An 18,771-nucleotide genomic window follows, 5' to 3' on the forward strand; every position below is an offset into this window, starting at 1 on the left:
TGGTCAAGTCATGTGACAGCATGGGTCATAGGTGAGAGGCTCAAGTCCATAAGTGGGAGCCAGATCAAACACAAGCAAGAGTAACAAAGCATCCTGGCAAAAGGAGGTAAAAGACTGCTAATAGAAGCTTTTCAACCCAGTGCCAACTGGATGGAGCAGTGGCTGCTAACCCTACAGTGGAAACTAAGGCTGTGGCAACTGAGAGGGTAAAGGCTGGCAGGGCCCAAGCCTCACAGTACATAGACCAACATAGAAAATAAGCGTGGTTCATTTATCGCAGTCGGCGGTCGATTCCTCAAGCTTTTGCCATGCCTATACTACTCAGCTTCCAGAGTGACAAAAGCAGGGCTGCAGTCCTTGGGGGCCTCTCAGGTATAGCTTGCTTATTTTGGATGATCAGTGTACATGGTGCAGCCGGATTAGGAATGTACTCCTAATCATAAGAGGCTGGTTTCACTCTGCTGTGATGAATCCAAGGGGCCACCTCGGCCACATTTACTGCATTAGGGTAGACAAAATGACAATGAATGGACCCTCAAAAGGGGCTTTAGGAGTGGACATTCCATTCTTTCACCCAAATAGCATCTCCTGGTTAAAGAGGTGGGCATATGTGGTCAGGCTCACAGGTAGATGTTCTCTAACCCAATGGTGTATAGTTGTCAGGTTCTAGCCTAGAGCCTGCATCTGCTGCCTCAGAGTAATGTTACCTAATTTCCTTTTTTTAGATCTTCAGGCATAGCTCTTATAATGGTAGGAGGGCACCCATAAAGAATCTCATAAGGAGAGAATCCTGTCTGTCTAGTAGGACTAGACATAATCATTAACATAGCAATTGGCAACAGTTGATCCAGTGTAGGTGGGTTTCCTGACACAGTTTGCTTATTGTAACTTCCAGGTGATTTTCAACCCCTTTGCCACCAATTGCAGCAGCCTAGCATGAACCTTACCCAAGCTTTGGTTATAACTTTCTTGTCAGGTATTTAAGACTAAGTTGGTCAGGATTGATTTTGTTCCTACCTACTGTTAAGAGTCAGCTGAGATTCCTCAGGAGGTTTTTCTTGAGGACTAGTGAGAAGTCTCTTAGCTCCTCTACTTTCCTTTACCAGTTGTGCCATCTGCCAGGATAGGCAGGATCTTGCTGACCATGGGTGGCTTTCCTCAGAAGCATTAGGGACATTTCCCTCTGCAATGACCCTCCTCTTCGCAGCATGAGCACTAGCTGGCTTCTTGTTCTCTAGGGTCCTCTTGATCCCCCTGATCAGAAGTTCAGAGTGACTCACCAGAAGTGCAAAGCCCATAGAGGGGTCCCTGAATTCTGGATGACCTTAAAATGAAAGTGCCAGAATAATAGCTGCTTTTGTCTAGTCCTTTTATTTCTTTAACTTCAGTCTCCACGTTCTGGTTTTAAATATCCAACAGGCCAATTTTACCCGTCCTGGAATAGGAGTACTGGGTTTTAACTTTAGTGTCTATAATTTTATACTTAATGCTTCTATTTAATTGAGACTAGTATTAGGGCTAGAAGTCAGCCTTATGTCCTATCTCTCCTATAGGTGATGACATTTTGGTCTCAAATTAACTTGGATTGTTCTATTAGGAGTTGTACTTTGGTAAACCACTAATTGATAGCAGTTATAAAGTTTACAAGGAAAATACATAATGGAATTAGTAAGAGCAAAAACATGTACTTTGTATAATAGCTACAAACAAAGCACAATTTTTATGATCCCAAACCTTTACTTAGTTATATATTACATCCCTTATTTATTTGAGATCACAATAATCTTTACAACAAAAATCCACCTTTTGAACTTAAGTTTAGCCGTCTTTGGAGTCATCCTAACATGGAATAAAGTGAGAGACAGAGTCTTAACACAGGTGAGGTGGTCTCTTGACAAATCTTAGGTAAACTGTTTTATTTCTGAAGCTTATCTCTGCCTCTTAGATGTCATTTTATAAAGTTTTCATATTTTTTGCTTGGGCTATATGAATATCAATTAACACAATATATCATTTTTTCTGAAAAATTAATTAAAAGAAAAAAAAACAAAGAGAGCTCCCAACTTTCTTTTTTGTAAAAGTGGCAACAGGCTCCCTTATTACCTTTTAAAAATATAATTAAATTCCCAACCCAGTGTAAGGAGTAACACAAAAATCATATATATATATGTATATGTATATATATACATATGTATTATATTATACATAACATTATATATATGATTGTACATATCTTATTGATGACAGTCATTTTTATCTGACTACAAAATATCAATGATATAAATAAATCACTAAATTGGTAATTTTTTCTAAGTCTGAAATAGACCATTATTACAGACTCTATTTTGGAGAACACTAGCTTGGTAAAATGCTGTAAAAAAGTCTTGTATACTTGGAGGCCATAAATACATCTGATATATAAAGAAGCCAGGAACAGAATCACAATTACATTGATGTCCTTAGATTAACCAGGTTTAAGTTTTAAAGAAAAATTTAGAATCTGTAATGTAATGTAATAACCTAAAATCTAGTTGTTTGTTTAAGTAGAGTTATACAAACCTTAATTCCTTTAAGATTAGTTCTCCTGAATAAAAAAATCTAAAAGACACAAGAAATTATCCTTATAGACAAGAGCAGACCAATGTTTTAAGAAATCCTTATTACTTTAACACAGAGAGAATTAAATTCTGGTTTATATCAATACATTAATATTTGACCTTAGAGAGAAAACCCTTAAATACATTTAACTGATTGTGTTCATGATTGCCAGCTTAATCACACACAAAATTTATTGAGATTTATCCTCCAAAAACCTTGTGCAACTTATTTAGACACTCTACCACTTGTTTATTTCACCATACAAAATACTTTTTTTCCTCCAGAAACATTTTTAATATTAAAATGTATTTCCATACTTTTTATATATTTTTAGTTGCTGATATTTAGGTTTATATTTTGGAACAATCCTTATGAAATTTCTGAATTTAGACAAGTTACTCCATTTTAATAAGATGAAATATTTGTGGGTTTTTGCAATATTTTAATTAAACACAGTGGAAACCTTTTATACTCTTTGCATATAGAATTATGAGCATTAGAGCTTTAACTTTTAGTAATCTTGCTTTAGTGAAGATGAAGAAACAAAGCAACCTTAAATCTCCCCTTTTTTTCATTTACCAATTTATAAAAACAATATAATACTCAAATATATATATATTACCTTATGAATTTAAGAAATTAAGAGTACCTGAATTATACTTAGCAATTGATGTTTTAATATTTTAACTTTGTAAATTAATCAAATGCCTCCTTTAACAAAAACATTTCTGAAAACTAATCCCATTTATGTTTAATCTGGTTTATTCATTTTTAATTGTTACCTTTAGGTTACTCATAAAAACTAGGCTATCAGACAAGTGTAGTTAAGAGTACAAGCCATTGGTTCCTGCTAAAGAAAAATTCTAGAAGCAATGGATATTACACTTTAAACATCTTATAGAAACCAACGCTCTACTGATTGCTTGACCACCTAATAAAATGTGTGTGTTATTTTAAAGACATCATTATTCTTTATCTAACTAATTTAAATTGAACTTTTTCTTAAATGCTTAAGTCAGATGAACTAAAAAGTATTTGGATCCATTTATTAAATCTATGATTACTCATTTATCTATAAGCCAATTTTGATACCACATACATGGCATATGTAGACACAACATATAATACACAGATGCACACAAATACACGTAAAAACCAACAAGAAACAATGATTTTATAGCTTTTCTTTGAATAATTGACCTCTGAATAAAGACAACAATAAAAACAGAGGACTAACTCAAGTTGGAACAAAACACATTAATTTAGGCATGCAGGACCAAATGTAAATTCAACACAGAGACCATGAGCTCAAGACAGAGGTTTTGAAGGAAAAAAATGATATGGCCATAATTACTCCCAAGCTGCCTTTATTGTCCTCCAATTCATGTCTTGCTCCTCCCCAGAAAATAAAATCTGAATACCCTTTTGGCGTTGCTTTAACTCCTTCCTTAGTTTGGATAGTAAAGGATACAGAGCAGGTGGAGAAATGGGAGCCACTGCAGCTGGCTCAGATTCTCCCCCCTCTCCATGATTATTGGCATCATGCCCAGAGGTAGAAGTCAGGGAGTCTGGGCCTTCAGGAGGCCTAAAGTTTGAGCCGGAATGCTGAAGGCTTTAGGATCCAAATAAACCACAGTGTTATATCATCCTTTGGTTTCTTTTTTCCTTTCATCTTAGAACTCTCTCTAATACTTTAACATATGGTTCAGAGGGTCATCTGGGGGAATTGCACTATCTTTTCCCCTGCCAGCAGCCTCTTTCTCTAGACTAGAGTTTCTTGTTTTCGTTTTGTTTTCATTTAGAGGTGCAAACCCCTCAACTGGCAGTTTCTTGGACTTTTCCCCATCCCACCCTCCCAAGTGTAGTCTTGTATTTCAGAGTCATGGCTCAGTTCCACTTTATGCCCAACTGGAGCAAAGAGGAAAACCCCACAGGAAATAGGGCATCCCTAAATTTCTGAGTCCCTCAGGCTCTCAGATCAGGTATTTGCAGAAAATTACAGAGCTAACCCTGCATCTCAGGGCAATGCCTTTATTGTCCAAAGGCAGAATGCAGACCCCCTGAGCATCCTTAAGAGGTCCAGGACCTGGTCTGGCCAGCCTTTTCACACCCCCTCCATTTGTCTCTCCTATCTTTGAGCACTAAGAAGGAACTTGGCAGAATCCCAGAACACAAGAACAGATAAAACAACTATATGGGGCTGGTGTTGTGGCTCAGTGGTAGAGCACTTGCCTAGCATGTGCAAGGCACTAGGTTCAATTTTCAGCATTACATATAAATAAATGAATAAAATAAAGGTCCATTAACATCTAAAAAATTTAAACAACAACAACAACAACAACAACAAAACCCAACCATTTATGTCCACAGCAGCTTGGATTTAAAAATGACACTTTCCCCTTCTCTGGTCTCAAATTAATTTGGGCACCTGCTCATGTAGCTCTTTATCTAGTAATCCCTCGGCCCACCTACTCCAAAGGCCAATCTATTTCACAGAAGGTCTGAAGTCTTCTGGGAGTCAATTTAAATCCATAGGCTCTGAAGTATCCCTTTTAAATAATCTTTACCAGGGCTGAGGTTGTGGCTCAGTGGTAGCATGAGACCCTGGGTTTGATCCTTGCACCACATAAAAGTAAAATAAAGGTATTGTGTCCATCTACTACTAAAAAATATACTAAGAAAAACAACAACAAAAAAAGCTTTACCACACACTCTAGGGGTATGAGCTTGCTCTATTTACGACCCATTTTCTCCCCCTAAAAGATGACAATTACACATGGAAGTAGGGAGAGGGGACCAATCGCCTTGTCCATGTCCAGCTGTCTTCCTGGTGGGGAGATTTCAGGTAGCTCTTAGCACTGGCAGGTCAGTATAAACCTCTGATGTGGAACAGGCCAGCAGCTCTCTCGGAAAGCCTGGTGCTGCCCTAAGAGGTTGGAGTATTGCCACAGAACCACAGATCAGGACTCCACACTCACTTCAGGCTCAGCCCATCTCATTGGGTCACCATTTACTCGCATTCAAATGTGTCTCCAGACCCTCATCTTGCATTCAAATGTGTCTCCAGACCCTCATCTCGAACAATCAAGACTATTCCAGCAACTGTGGGAGGTGAATAGTGTCCTCTTCTGCCACTTACAGGCAGTCTACTTCTTGAAACCGGGTTCCTACCTGTATGTCCCATGGATACTGCTCCCTGCACTGGTTCCTGGGACCAGGGTCCTTTTGTACTCCCAGGGTTCTTACTCTGGCACACCAGGAAGGCTTGTCTCCTGTGGATCAATCACTCTGCTGATGCCAGGCAAGGTCACCTCTCCCTGCATCCCAGGGCCACCCCAACAAGGGAGGTGAAATCACCTTCTCCATATCCAGGATGAGCCCACAAGAAATGTTGAAGGATTCTCTGCACAGACACAGGGGGCACTAGAGCATTCAGCAGGAAGCAGTGTTTTATCTGTGCAAACAGAGACTCAGTGGATTCTTATCCAGCCTTCCTTATTCAAAGGCTGAGCGTTTAGTGTAGGGAGCAGAGCTTTACATAGTCTTGTTAATTTCCTGCTACATAGTAGTTCTTTGTTTCTCAAATGAGGTAATATGTATTTCTGCTTAGGCATTTTATTTCTATACTACAAAGTAGCAACAATGTTACAACTGAGTTGTGGAAGATTTGAAGCCAGAATTAAGGACAGGCAGCTAATGTAGAATAGGGATTCCAGTCAAATCAAGGAATGGAGGCAATCAGAGTCTGGGAAGTTGGAAACTGCCCCTGGGAGATTGGAAAGTCCATGTCTCCAGAGTCCTTTTGATCACCAAGGTTACCTGCCTAACTGCCCCTCCCAAAAAGCTGCAGGCAGGGAATCGCTAATTAATGCCCACTGGGCCCCTACCTGCCTGAATCCTCCCTGTGGTCCTTCCTCCTGCCATCTGCTTCTCATCTTTTTTTCTATGTCACAGGCATCTCCTGGGCCTAGTCACTTAAGCAGCAAGGAGAGACAAGCCAGGGAAAGAGCAAAGGAGACCCTAACCTATAAAAGATGCAGGACATGCTCACTTCTGGGGATTCTAGAACATCAGCCATGGCCCCCTTCTCCCTCCCAGGAGAAGTCTGTATTACTACTTTTAAATAAAATCTGCTTAATATATGCTTGCCTTGGAATGCTTCTCTATGTTATTCTTCAACATCTGAGGAAGCAGAACTCGTCACAGATAAATGGCAGTATCAGATTTGGAGGTTTCACTGAGATCTACACCAAGGTAAGCTTCTCTCTCCCTGCACCCCATATCTGTTTGAGGTGCATCTTCCCATTTCTTTATTTTGGAGGGCCAAAGGGGTACCTGTTGGCTACTTAAATGCAGCTAGTGCAGCCGCCATCCTTCGAGACTCAGGTGAGAGGTTTCCCGGTCCAGGCAGTTCCTGATCACCTGCTCTATGCAGACCAGGCATGTTGAGTCCTGCTGAAACCATTTCCTACTTTTCTGTCCAGGCCCAGAGCACAATTGACGTCAGTAGTCCCTACTCCTAGTCTACCTTGGATGCAAGGATGCAGATGAAGGGTTGGAACAACTGTGGGGCTTTCTGGCCTGGGCTACTCCCAAGAGAATTCCAAAGGTTCCTTCTCTGGACTCCCCCTTCTGACTGCCCTAAGGGGCATCTAGGATGATCAGTTGACAAATGACACTGAGGGAAAGGGCCAATTACCTTGCCTCTGTTTGGGCCTTACAACACTCCCCCACATCTACTCCCTCCTGGATGTTCCCCTTCCCTCATTGATATTAGGAATTCAAACTGTAGGATTAAGAAAAGGTCTCGGATGATTAGTAAGAAAATGCCCAGGTTCCCTTTGTTCACATAGTTAGCCTTCACTAGTTTCTCTAGAATCTCCCCATTACTGTTCCTGTGCTTAAATATGCTCACTGTGTTCTCTTGAAGTTACTAGAGGGAGACATTTAAAATCAACCCCTCCTGTGAGACCCTCCAAGAAAAGGACATTATACGCCTAACAACCAATATATGTCCCCTCACCCACAGGAGATTCCTTTAGTCTACAGGGAAAAAAAAAAAAATAGGCAAAAATGCACAATTTTTACTTTTGTCAAGGCTTTTTCATAAATACGAGTTTCTAGAGGCAGGGAGGAAAGCAGTAACGCCCTTAAGTCTGAATCCTCCAAGAGTCTCCAGTATAGGGCAAACTAGGACCCTAGCACTTTGCCAAAGAAGGCTAGAAATAACTTTGACAAAGCCAAGTGGTGAGAGATGGGTTTTTCTGGACCATATGGAAGCTCAAACTCAGGAGATGTCAACAGTATTGCCATGTTCACCACTAGCCTGCACACTGCAAAATTACAAATGATCAAGAAAAGTGCCTTTCAAATGTTACCAGGCTTGGCCTCAAAAATCTCTATCATGAGAGGAGAAAGCCTTAAGGAATCACCTACTAAGGAAAAAATTAAGGGCTCCCCCAACATAAGACAGATAAAAATAAATTTAGGGAGGTCTTTGGAGAATACAAATAAATATATTGAGATGTTTCAAAACTTATGCCAGGTATTTGACTTCACCTGGAAAAAAGTATGCTATTACTTAACCATCTAGAGCATAGGCTGTTCCCAGAAACCACCCTAACTGGGATCCAAATGGTAAGCAGGATGCCTAGAAAACTACTCTATGAGGCCTTCAGGAAAATCCTGCTATTTTCATGAAGAGACTCAGAAAGGCAATAAGAAAACACACCACCCTAGATCCTGAATCCTTAGAGGGCCACCTACTTTTAAAAGATAAATTTATCATTCACTCGGTCCCAAATATTTAGAGGAAATTACAAAAATTGTCACATGACCCTGATCAATCCTTAGATGATCTCCTCCAGCTTGCACCTTCCATTCTTTATAATAAAGATCAAGAGGAAAAGAAAGGAAGGGAGCATAAAGACAAGAAAAAGGGCTTATTGAAGATCATTTGAAACCTCAAATGACAGAAACTTAATGCCTTGCAACAGCCCATGCAATTCACCCATTTTAGGAGTTTAAAAGCCAACTGCCTAGCCTAGAGCTTAGAATAATTAATGAAGCAGTAATTTCCCTCCACCCTGTAGCTCTTAATCCACGTACTCTGTATCTGAGATTCCAGCTGCTGCTTGGTTTACTCTGTAAGATTTAAAAGATGCCTTTTCCTATATACCCTAGACTCTCAATTGCAATATCTGCTTGCCTTTGAGGATCCAGATAGTTGATCCCAATTAACCTAGACAGAGTTGCCTCAAGGATTTGGCAATAGCCCTCACCTGTTCAGACAAACCGTAGCTAAGGATTTGGCAAAATTTAGAGATAAAACATCTATAATTGTTCGCCAATATGTGGATGGTATCCTTTTATGTGCCTCCACCTGGGAAGAATGTCAAAAGGCCATGACAGAGTTCCTAAACTTCTTAGATGACAGGGGTTATGATACCTCAAAGAAGAAAACTTAATTATGCCATCAACAGGTTCAATACTTAGGATGGAACAAGATTTAACCTGTTTGTCACTGAGAGGAAAAAGAACCCTAAAAAATATTCACCCAAAATACTAGATAGGCAAACATGAACAAACCAGCTCAATGGCCAATGGCATATCTCAATAAGGAGCTTAGTATAGTAGCTTCATTCTCAAAAGCAAACCTGTCTGACTAGCAACTGAAAAAAAAAAAAAAAAGTTAAAATGCCCTAGGCATCAAGTTTCTGCTGGAACCAGTAATCTCCCTCAGCTCCTTCCAGATCTCAGTCAAGACTTAACATTGAAATGTGAATGGAAGAACCCTGTAGGTTCAGTAGACCAGTCTCAAACCCAAGGGGAAAAAAAAGGAAAAAGTGTCTTTTACCTGAACTCCAACTAAGCTAAACTAAAAAATAAGTTGTATGGTGCTGTACTAAATAATTAACAGCTGTGTCATTTTTCCAGGACTCTGGTTTTTTTCCTTAAATTCTGTATTTTTTGAGTTCATGACTTTTTTGATCAGTCCTATTTTTTACTCAACTACAGTTTTTGAACATCTGTTACATTACAATGGAGATTCACCAATAAAAACTACAAGGCCTTTGCTTTTGTGTTATGTGTATATCATGCTGTCTATATATGTGCATGCATTCATATATCATGTACTTATCAAAATTGACATAACAAGTGCTCATGAATTAACATTAAAAATGGATCCAGATACCTTTAATTCATATGATTTGAAAAGGTTCAATTTAAATGGAGTAAACAAAGGTAAAATGTTTTTAAAATTACTTAACTCACAAGTCTCTCTAGGTGGTCAAACCAATAAAATGTTGATATCTATAAAATATCTAATTCATTGTTTCCGGGACTTTTCTTCAACAGGAAAGAGATGGTAGATACTGTTCAATATACTTGTCTGATATCTTGGTTTTCGTAGTAAAATAAGTAGATTTGACACATATGGGATTACTCAAATGTGTTTATTAGAGACATCTGATTAATTTACAAAGTTAAAATACTACTATTAAATATAACACCAAGTACTCTTAACTTCTTAAATTCCATGACGTGATATACTTGAACATTGTTTGTTTTCATAAATTGGTAAACAAACAGATGTGATTCTATGTACAAAGGATCCAAAAGTTTCAACTGTGCTTCAATTAGAGTACTGTAAATAACATAAAGTATTTCATCTTATTAAAATGGAGTTATTCATCTAAATTCAGAAATTTCATAAGGGTTGTTTCAGAATGTGAACAAAAAGGGGGTCAATTGATAAGAAAGAAAATAGAAGGTTCCAGGTAGGGAAATATATTTAGTAGAAGAGAAAAGAAAACATTTCTGGGTAAGAAATACATGAGGGTCTAAGTAAGTGCTAAGAAAGTCTGTGTGTAAGTAAAGGGCAAATTTCAACAAGTTTGTATGTAACTAAGTTGGTTATATGCTTGTTAGACAATCAGTTAAAGCTATTTAAGGTTTTTCCCTATGATCAAATACTAATGTACTGCTATAAACCAAAGTTTAATCCATATGTTAAATTGACAAGGATTTCTTAAAAGCACCAATTTACTCTTAACACTGTGTTAAGTTTTATTAACAATTAATCTTTAAAACTAGGGCTTAAACAATTATGGTAAATAAAAACTGTTAGAGTATTATACTACATTACAGAGTCTAAAGTTATCTTTAAAAGTTAAACTTGGTTAATATAAAAACATCAAGATAATTGCATTATTACTCTTCTTTATATATTTTTTCATATTTTCCAGGTATACAAGTCTTTAAGACAGAAAATTTATCAAGCTGCTACTCTCCAAACTAAACTTGTCTGTAATGGTAATTTTAGACTTATAAGAATAGTTAATTTCATTAGGGATTTATTTATATCATTTAATGTTCTGAAACTGGATCTGAACCTTATGATAACTTCTACACTAGGATAAAAATGTAAATGTATTTCTAAAAGATAATGAGAGCCAGATCTGTTTAAGTTAATATTGTGAAACATGAAAGCATTTTGCCACTTTTCCACACAAAAGGAAAGTTAAAAGCTCTCTCAGACTTTCTCTGATTCATGTTTTAGATATAATGTTATATTGTGCTAACTAACATTCCTATAGATTCAGGAAACAAGATATGTAAACGTTGTAAAATGACATTTAAGAGACAAAGATCAGCTTCAGAATTAGAACACTTTACCTAAGATTTGTGAAGAGCCCTGCCTTACCTGAGATAAGGCTCTGCCTCCCACCTCACTGCATGTTAGAATAACTCCAAAGTAGGCCAGACTCCAGCTCATCCAAAGTTGTATTCAAAAGATTTATTTTTGTTGTAATCTCAAATAGGGGATATAATGTATAATTCAGTCAAAATTCAAGATAGCTATTATGCAAGCTGAATATATTTTTACTCTTGCTAATTTCATTTTGTAGAACTGTTACCTGTTAATGTTTTGCAGAGGTACTGCTTCAAGAACGCACAACCTAGATTAACCTGAGATAATGAGTCATCACCTACAGGACAGAGAGTTTATAATGGTAACTTCCAGTATTAATATAGAACCCAGTTAAATAAAAGGGTAAACGACTGTAAGGTTATAGACACTGATGTTAAAGCCCAGTACTCTTACTTTAAGACTGATGAGACTGCCTTGCTGGATGTTTAAGATCAAGTTTAAGATTAAGATTAATACAAAAGGGTCAAGAAAACCCATATTTGGCTCTTGCCCTCTGAGTCATCCTGAACTCAGGGAATGGGAGAGCTTCTCTAAGGAGTTTTGCAACTCTGGGCCACATGACCTCCCAATCAGGGAGATTAATGAGACCACTGGAGAACAGAAAGCCAATCAGTTCACCTGCTGCAAAGAGGAGGGTCATTGGAAAAGGAGACATCCCTGATGCTTCCAAGGGAAGCCACCTCATCAAGGAGATCCTACCTAACAAATGGCACTAACGGAGCTAAGAAGCTGCTCTGAAGTTTCTCAGGAGTGACTCCTGTGGGAACTCAGTTGACTCTTAACAACAGACAGGAACAGGTCAAATTGACCAGCTTGATCTTAAACACCTAGAAAAACAGTTAAAACCAAAACATAGCCATTTCTGGGCATTTAAAAAAGAAACAATAGTTAAATGTAACTTAAGATGCATACTTATGTTAGCCCCCTAGAATAAGTAAAGACTGAGAGATTCTTAAACAGGAAGGAGTGCCTGATAACTATCAAGAGAAACAGAGTCAGAAATTTTGGGTTGGTATAAGGCTTACAGATCTTCCTAAACAGGACCATGCCTGCTAAATTGCCTACAGGCAATTGACACCTCTGGCTCCAAAACTCTGCTCCCACCTAAAGCCTTCCCTGATCCCCTTTTTATAGGAATGAGACTCTTCACCCCTAACAAGTAGGAAGAAGCTACAGAAGAAAGACCATTGTCCCACCCCCATTATCTATAAAAACAAAAAGGGAGGAATACTGGCATCAGATCTGCCATTTTACCTATGGGCTCCTAAGTTTCCATCCTGAGGTAATGCCCCTTAGCTTCCCTTAAAATGCAGAGGTCAACCCCACCCCAGTCCATGATGCAACCCCTAAACATGCTTAAAAATTCCTATTGCAGGCTATAAAACTGCTCTGTGAGAACCGACAGGCTGCTGCTTTTCCCAGGGGGGGACAGCCTTGTCGGTTGGTCCCATGTGCAACTGACAACAAATCTCTCATGTGAGATTCCGGTGTGTGGCATGGTGCTCGGACTCTGTTCAGACTGTGCGTGTCCTTTCAGTCACTCTTCTTTGTATATTAAATATGTTCATACCTTCCAGGTATACAAGTCTTTAAAGCAGAAAATTTATCAAGCTGCTGTTCTCCAGACTAAACTTGTCTGTAATGGTAATTTTAAACTTATAAGAATAGCAAATTTTAATGGAGACTTATTTATATCATTTAATGTTTTATAACAGGACCTGTTATCAATGGGATATATGTAAAATTTTACATTACCTTCTACACTGGGATAAAAATGTAAACTTATTTCTAAAAGTTAGTGAGAGCCTGATCTGTTTAAAGGTTAGTATCATGAAACTTGAAAGCATTTTGCCACTTTGCCACACAAAAGGAAAGTTAAAAGCTCTCTCAGTCTCTCCTTGATTCATGTTTTAGATGTAATGCCATATTGTGTTGACTAACATTCATGTAGACTCAGGAAACAATACATGTAAACTTAGTAAAATGATATTTAAAGAGGAGGCAAAGATCAACTTCAGAACTAGGACACTTTACCTAAGATTTGTGAAGAGCCCTGCCATCCCTGAGATAAGGCTCTGCCTCCCACCTTACTACATATCTGGCTCCAAAATAAGCCAGACTTCAGCTTATTTAAAGTTATATTCAAAAGATTTTTTTTGTTGCAAAATAACTGTGATCCAACAAGGGATATAATGTATAGCTCAGCTAAAATTCAAGATAGCTACTATACAAATTAAATATGTTTTTACTGTTGTTAATTCCATTTTGTATTTTCCTCGTAAACTCTAAAACTGTTACCTGATTAATGTTTTGCAGAAGTACTGCTTCAAGAGCAAACAACCTAAATTAATTTGAGATAAGAAATCATTACCTGTAGGGCAGATAAGGTAATATAGACCCCAATTAAATAAAAGTGGGTAAATGTAAAGTCATAAACATTGAAGTTAAAGTCCAGTACTCTTTACTTTTTGACTGGTGACACTAGCTTGCTGGATATTTAAGATCAGACTTAGAGATTGAGATTAAAATACAGGGGCCAAGAAAACCCACATTTGGCTCTTGCCAAATGTCATCCTGAATTCGGGGAACAAGAGAACTTCTCTAAGAAGCTTTGCAACTCTGGGCCACATGATCTTCTGGTCAGGGAGATTAATGAGACCACTGGAGGACGAAAAGCCAATCAGTGCACCTGCTGCAGAGGAGGGTCAATGAAAGAAGGGAGACATCCCTGATGCTTCCAAAAGAAGCCACCTCATCAAGGAGACCCTACCTAGCAAATGGCACTAAAGGAACTAGGAAGCTGCTCTCAAGTTCTCCAAGAGTGACCCCGTGAGAACTCAGCTGACTCTTAACAGACAGGAACAGGTCAATTTGACCAGATTGATCTTAAACACCAAGCAAAACAGTTAAAACCAAAACACAGCCATTCTTGGGCATTTAAAAACTTAAGATGTACACTTGTGTTAGCCCCCTAGAATAAGTAAAGACTGGAAGCTAACAAAAGAGAGATTCTTAGGCAAGAGTCCCTGATAACAAGAGAAACTGCCAGACTCAGAAATTTTTAGTCAGTTTAAAGTCTACCGATCTTCCTCACCTACACAGGTAGGCTTAATCTGTTTTCTAGTATGATTATCTAGCCCTAAGTAACAAATACAGAGATCTCTGCTAAACACAGGTTATACCAATAAAAGAATATTTTACAAAAATCAGATGACATTAAGTAGCTTAACTATATTTTCTAGGGACATCAATGACATTAGAAATTAAATATTATGTTTATATTCCTGACAACTCTGACAATGTTAAAGTTCCCAAATTAAGGCCTTGTCCTCTCCAGCCTTTTTTAGGTCTTGTTATAGGAACGACTTCTCAGTTCTTCCACCTCCTGGTGAAAGGTCATTGGCTGCTGTCATCTTCATGATACTCATTGGCATGTTCCAGATGCTGCAACATTTATTTTGTATTAATCTCATTTCAATACTCATGTCTTTTTGTTTCTTTCTCAAAGAAGCACTTGCCCCAGATGACTTTACAACCTGTTCTTCCCAACCAGACTTCTACCACAGACCCCTCCATTGACCCGATTTCTAAAAGGGAACTTGCCCCATGCTACCTTCTTCCAGCTGGAAATAAGAGCAGTCATCATCCATTTCCTGAAGGTAGTAAGGAGTTTCTAAAACTAGAGGGGGGGGGGGGGGGGAAACGAAGCCAGAATTGAGAACAGGCAATTAGTGTAGAATAGGGATTCTGGTCAAATCAAGGAATGGAGGCAATCAGAGTCTGGGAAGTTGGAAACTGCCCCTGGGAGATTGGAATGTCCATGTCTCCAGAGTCCTTTTGATCACCAAGGTTACCTGCCTAACAGCCCCTCCCAAAAAGCTGCAGGCAGGGAATTGCTAATTAATGCCCACTGGGCCCCTACCTGCCTGAATCCTCCCTGTGGCCCTTTCCCCTGCCATCTGCTTCTCACCTTTTTTGCTATGTCACTGGCATCTCCTGGGCCTAGTCACTTAAGCAGCAACGCAAGATAAGGGGGGAAAGAACAAAGGAGACCCTAACCTATAAAAGATGCAGGGCATGCTCACTTCTGGGGATTCTAGAACATCAGCCATGGCCCCCTTCTTCCTCCCAGGAGACATCTATATTATTACTTTTTAAAAATATTTTATTTTTACAGACTGCATTTTGATTCACTGAACACAAATGGGGTACAAATGTTCGTTTCTATGGTTGTGCACGATGTAGACTCACACCATTCGTGTAAGCATACATGTACATAGGGCAATGATGTCTGTCTTATTCCACCATCTTTGTATTACTACTTTTAAATAAAATCTGCTTAATATATGCTTGCCTTGGCGTGCTTCTCTGACATTATACTTCAACATCTGGGGAAGCAGAACTCCGAGGAATCCGATTCACGCTGCCACTGTTGGAGTCATGCTATCTTTTTCTGTGTTCTGGGAAAACCTCCACCACAGCAGGCGACCGGAAAGCATTGTTTTCAGACGGGTTCTCTAATTTGCCGGGGAAGATCCAGGACTTGCGAAAGCTTCCCCCGGTGTCCCCACACCACGCCCGCTCACACTGAGGCGCAGCCCGACAGCCGTCCTCCCCTCCCAAAATCAGAGTAGAGCGGGTGCCAAGTTGGCAACACAGCCTTGCGGGCCAGGGCACGTCCCGAGGCCCCGCAGAGCAAGGGACGCCGGACAGCGGAGTGCGCGCCGGGCGCTGCCGCCTCCATCCCGAGGGCGCAGCGAGGGCGCAGCGCGGGCGCTCGGAACTCGGGCAGGACTTAGGGGGGAGGGACCGTCGCCATCTTTCAAAGTTTCTCGCAGTTGCACAGTTCCCCTCGGCTTCCTGTGGGGGTGGGCGCTGCGCCCTAGCTGCTCGGCCGCCCGCCAGCCCGCCAGCCCGCCAGCTCCCAGCGGAAGGAGGCGGAGAGCCGCGAGTGTGGGGCCCGGCCGGGCGGCGGGGACCCGGGACCGAAAGGCACCGGGCGGGCACGCCCGGGGTCCCGCCCGGGCGCCGAGAGACGGCTCTGCTGAGAAGGCGGCGCGTCGAGGACGGGGCAGCGGGACACCGGCGCCGGCGGGGCACGGCTGGGCCGCCCAACACCTCCCTGCCGGTGCCCTTTCGGGCGCAGGCGGCTGTGCCCGGGAAGCCCCACGCCTCGCCCGCGCGCGCCTGGGCTGCTCGCTACTTACCCACGGAGCACGCGAGGAGCGCCAGCAGCGCAGGGGACGCGAGGCGGCGGGCGCGGCAGGCGGGGGACTGCATCCCGGCCGCTGGGGCTGTGCGTCCTGCCTGGACGCGGGGACAGGAGACGCACTGGGAGCGGAGCTGCGCCGCTGCCGCCGCGGCTGACCCTTCTCCGCCGGCTCCCCTCCTCCCTCTCCGGCTCCGCCATGCCGGCTCGTGTCGCGCCCTCTGGTGGCCGGGAGCGGTAGCGTCCCGGTGCGCTTGGCTGAGGCTGTGGCCACAGTGCGGGGCTTGGGCAGAGGTGGCCCCGCTGTTCCACTAGGTATCTGACCTCGGCTGCCTCTGTGCACCAGTCTCCATCCCTTCTCCCCAACAGTCTCCCGACCTGGATCCCTTCCTCTACCTTCTTGCCCTCCCACCTTAGTCATCCTCTTGCCTGAGTCCCCAACAATAGGTCACTATTTTCTCCTTATTACAGGAGGAATCACTTTTCTTCCCTGATAATGGACTGACTGCTGTAAAAAAGAACAAAAAAATCAATAATTCAACTCTTAATATTGTTGGCAGCAATGTTGTGCTTTGATGAAGGTGTTTTTAATCAGCTCAACTATTTTACTTAATATTAATAACCTTCTTCTAAATGGAATTTGACCACTGGCTTGGAGTTTGCTTTTAAAAGATGTTTGTGGTAAGGTAATTTTCTGTGACTGTAATTTTAAACGTTCACCGTCATGAAAGAGGAAGGGTATGATTTTATTCAAAAGGTCTGATGAAAATAAACTGGAATACAGAGCAGTGGATTGACATCAGAAAACCTCAATAGTGGAGTCCCTCCTGTCTCCATTAGACTATCAAGGGACTCCCTCCCCTGCTAGGAGGAGTCATGGTCCCAACAGGAGGCTGACCCAGTTGTTGTGTGCTGCACTGAAGAGGAAAACAGTTATAAATGAGGAACTAGGAATCCCCTTTTAATGTTTCTACATGCCTTTGGACCTTCCTCAAGCCTTCACTCACATGTCTCCAAGTGCACACGTCTGGCCTAAGTTTAGAACTTGACCTTCTCAGGCATTGTTCATTCCTTCATTCATATTTAATCATATATTTCAGACACCTTCCATGTGTCTGCCACTCCACCAAGTACCTACTACCATGAGTCTCTTCTCCACAAACCTCAACATTCACACTTGCTCAATATTAGTGAGGCCCCAGGCCCCAGGGTTATTGGTAGGATGTGGGAGAGATAAAGAAGTAGGTGGTGAATAAATGTTTGTTGACTTGAACCCCATAAGCTTGAGTGGCATTAGGGAGTTTAGCCTGAAATTATCATCTGTCCACACAACAGCTGCTGAGGTTTTTTTTTTTTTTTTTGGGGGGGGGGGGTTGTTTGTGTTTGAGATGGGGTCTCACTAAGTTGCGCAGTCTTGTCTTGAACTCCTGGGCTCAAGTGATCCTCCCACCTCAGCATCCCAGGTACTGGTACTACAGGACACACTGAAACCAGATTCTGGAAAAGGAAGTCTGGAGGCAATGTGTTTTCTCTCCCTGTGGCTAATATTTACTCCTTAAAACTGGAAAGTATTTCCTGCATTAACTATTTTATGTGAATGCCAACAGTGCCATTCTTTCCCATTCAGTCAAGGTTTGTAGCCCCATGTAAGTACCATTTTGATGGGAGGGAAAAGAAATGTAGGAATCTTTCCATTTTGTTTTTAACTGAAGCTTTTAAAATTTATGACTGACCCTTGATCCCTTTTTCCTTCTTGGGGAAATTCTAAAACCTAACTCGCCTAGTTCAGAGTTCTAGATTGTTTCTAACTTTCTTCCAAGAAAATATCCTTTGCCTATGTTAGATTTTAAACATTTAACCAAGATGTGTTTAAGTAGACCCAGCAGTCTAAAAATAAAGCAAACCCAAATGCCTACTCCACATTTGGTAGTAAGTAACTCTAGGAACTTAATCAATGTTTTCATCAAAATTCCTCAAGATACAGTATCATTTTATTCCAGAACAAGGTGTGGAAAATTAGGCCCGAAGGATGACAGAGAGCACACTCTCTAAGTAATAAATTTGCCATGTGTTCTCCTTTCTATGGTAGACATTGATAAACAGCACATTACAAATCTCTGTAACTCAGGTTTGAGAAAGGATCACTGCTCAGTTACTCTAGGCATATGATAAATGGACATGCTGGGAGTTCTTTCCCTCCATCACAAGTTTAGAGAGTTTCTTGGAGCAAACACACTCATGAGAACAT

The 18,771-nt window shown here is 40.8% G+C and overlaps 1 protein-coding gene across 5 annotated transcripts in view; it reads right to left on the reverse strand.

Annotated features, from left to right (window-relative positions):
- The window catches only part of B3GLCT (beta 3-glucosyltransferase), a 115,275-nt gene extending 98,167 nt beyond the window's left edge, over positions 1-17,108 (reverse strand). For 3 of the 5 annotated variants that reach the window (XM_079135893.1, XM_079135891.1, XM_079135892.1), the window contains exon 1: positions 16,522-17,108. In XM_079135893.1, the coding sequence (XP_078992019.1) occupies positions 16,522-16,944 (423 nt within the window). In that variant the 5' untranslated portion in view covers positions 16,945-17,108. The remainder of the gene's footprint in view (positions 1-16,521) is intronic. The other 2 variants (XM_079135894.1, XM_079135895.1) reach the window with 2 other exon arrangements.
- Positions 17,109-18,771: the final 1,663 nt, after the last annotated feature.

Source organism: Sciurus vulgaris (genome assembly GCF_902686455.1).
Source record: "Sciurus vulgaris genome assembly, chromosome: 4".
NCBI classification, from domain to species: Eukaryota; Metazoa; Chordata; class Mammalia; order Rodentia; family Sciuridae; genus Sciurus; species Sciurus vulgaris.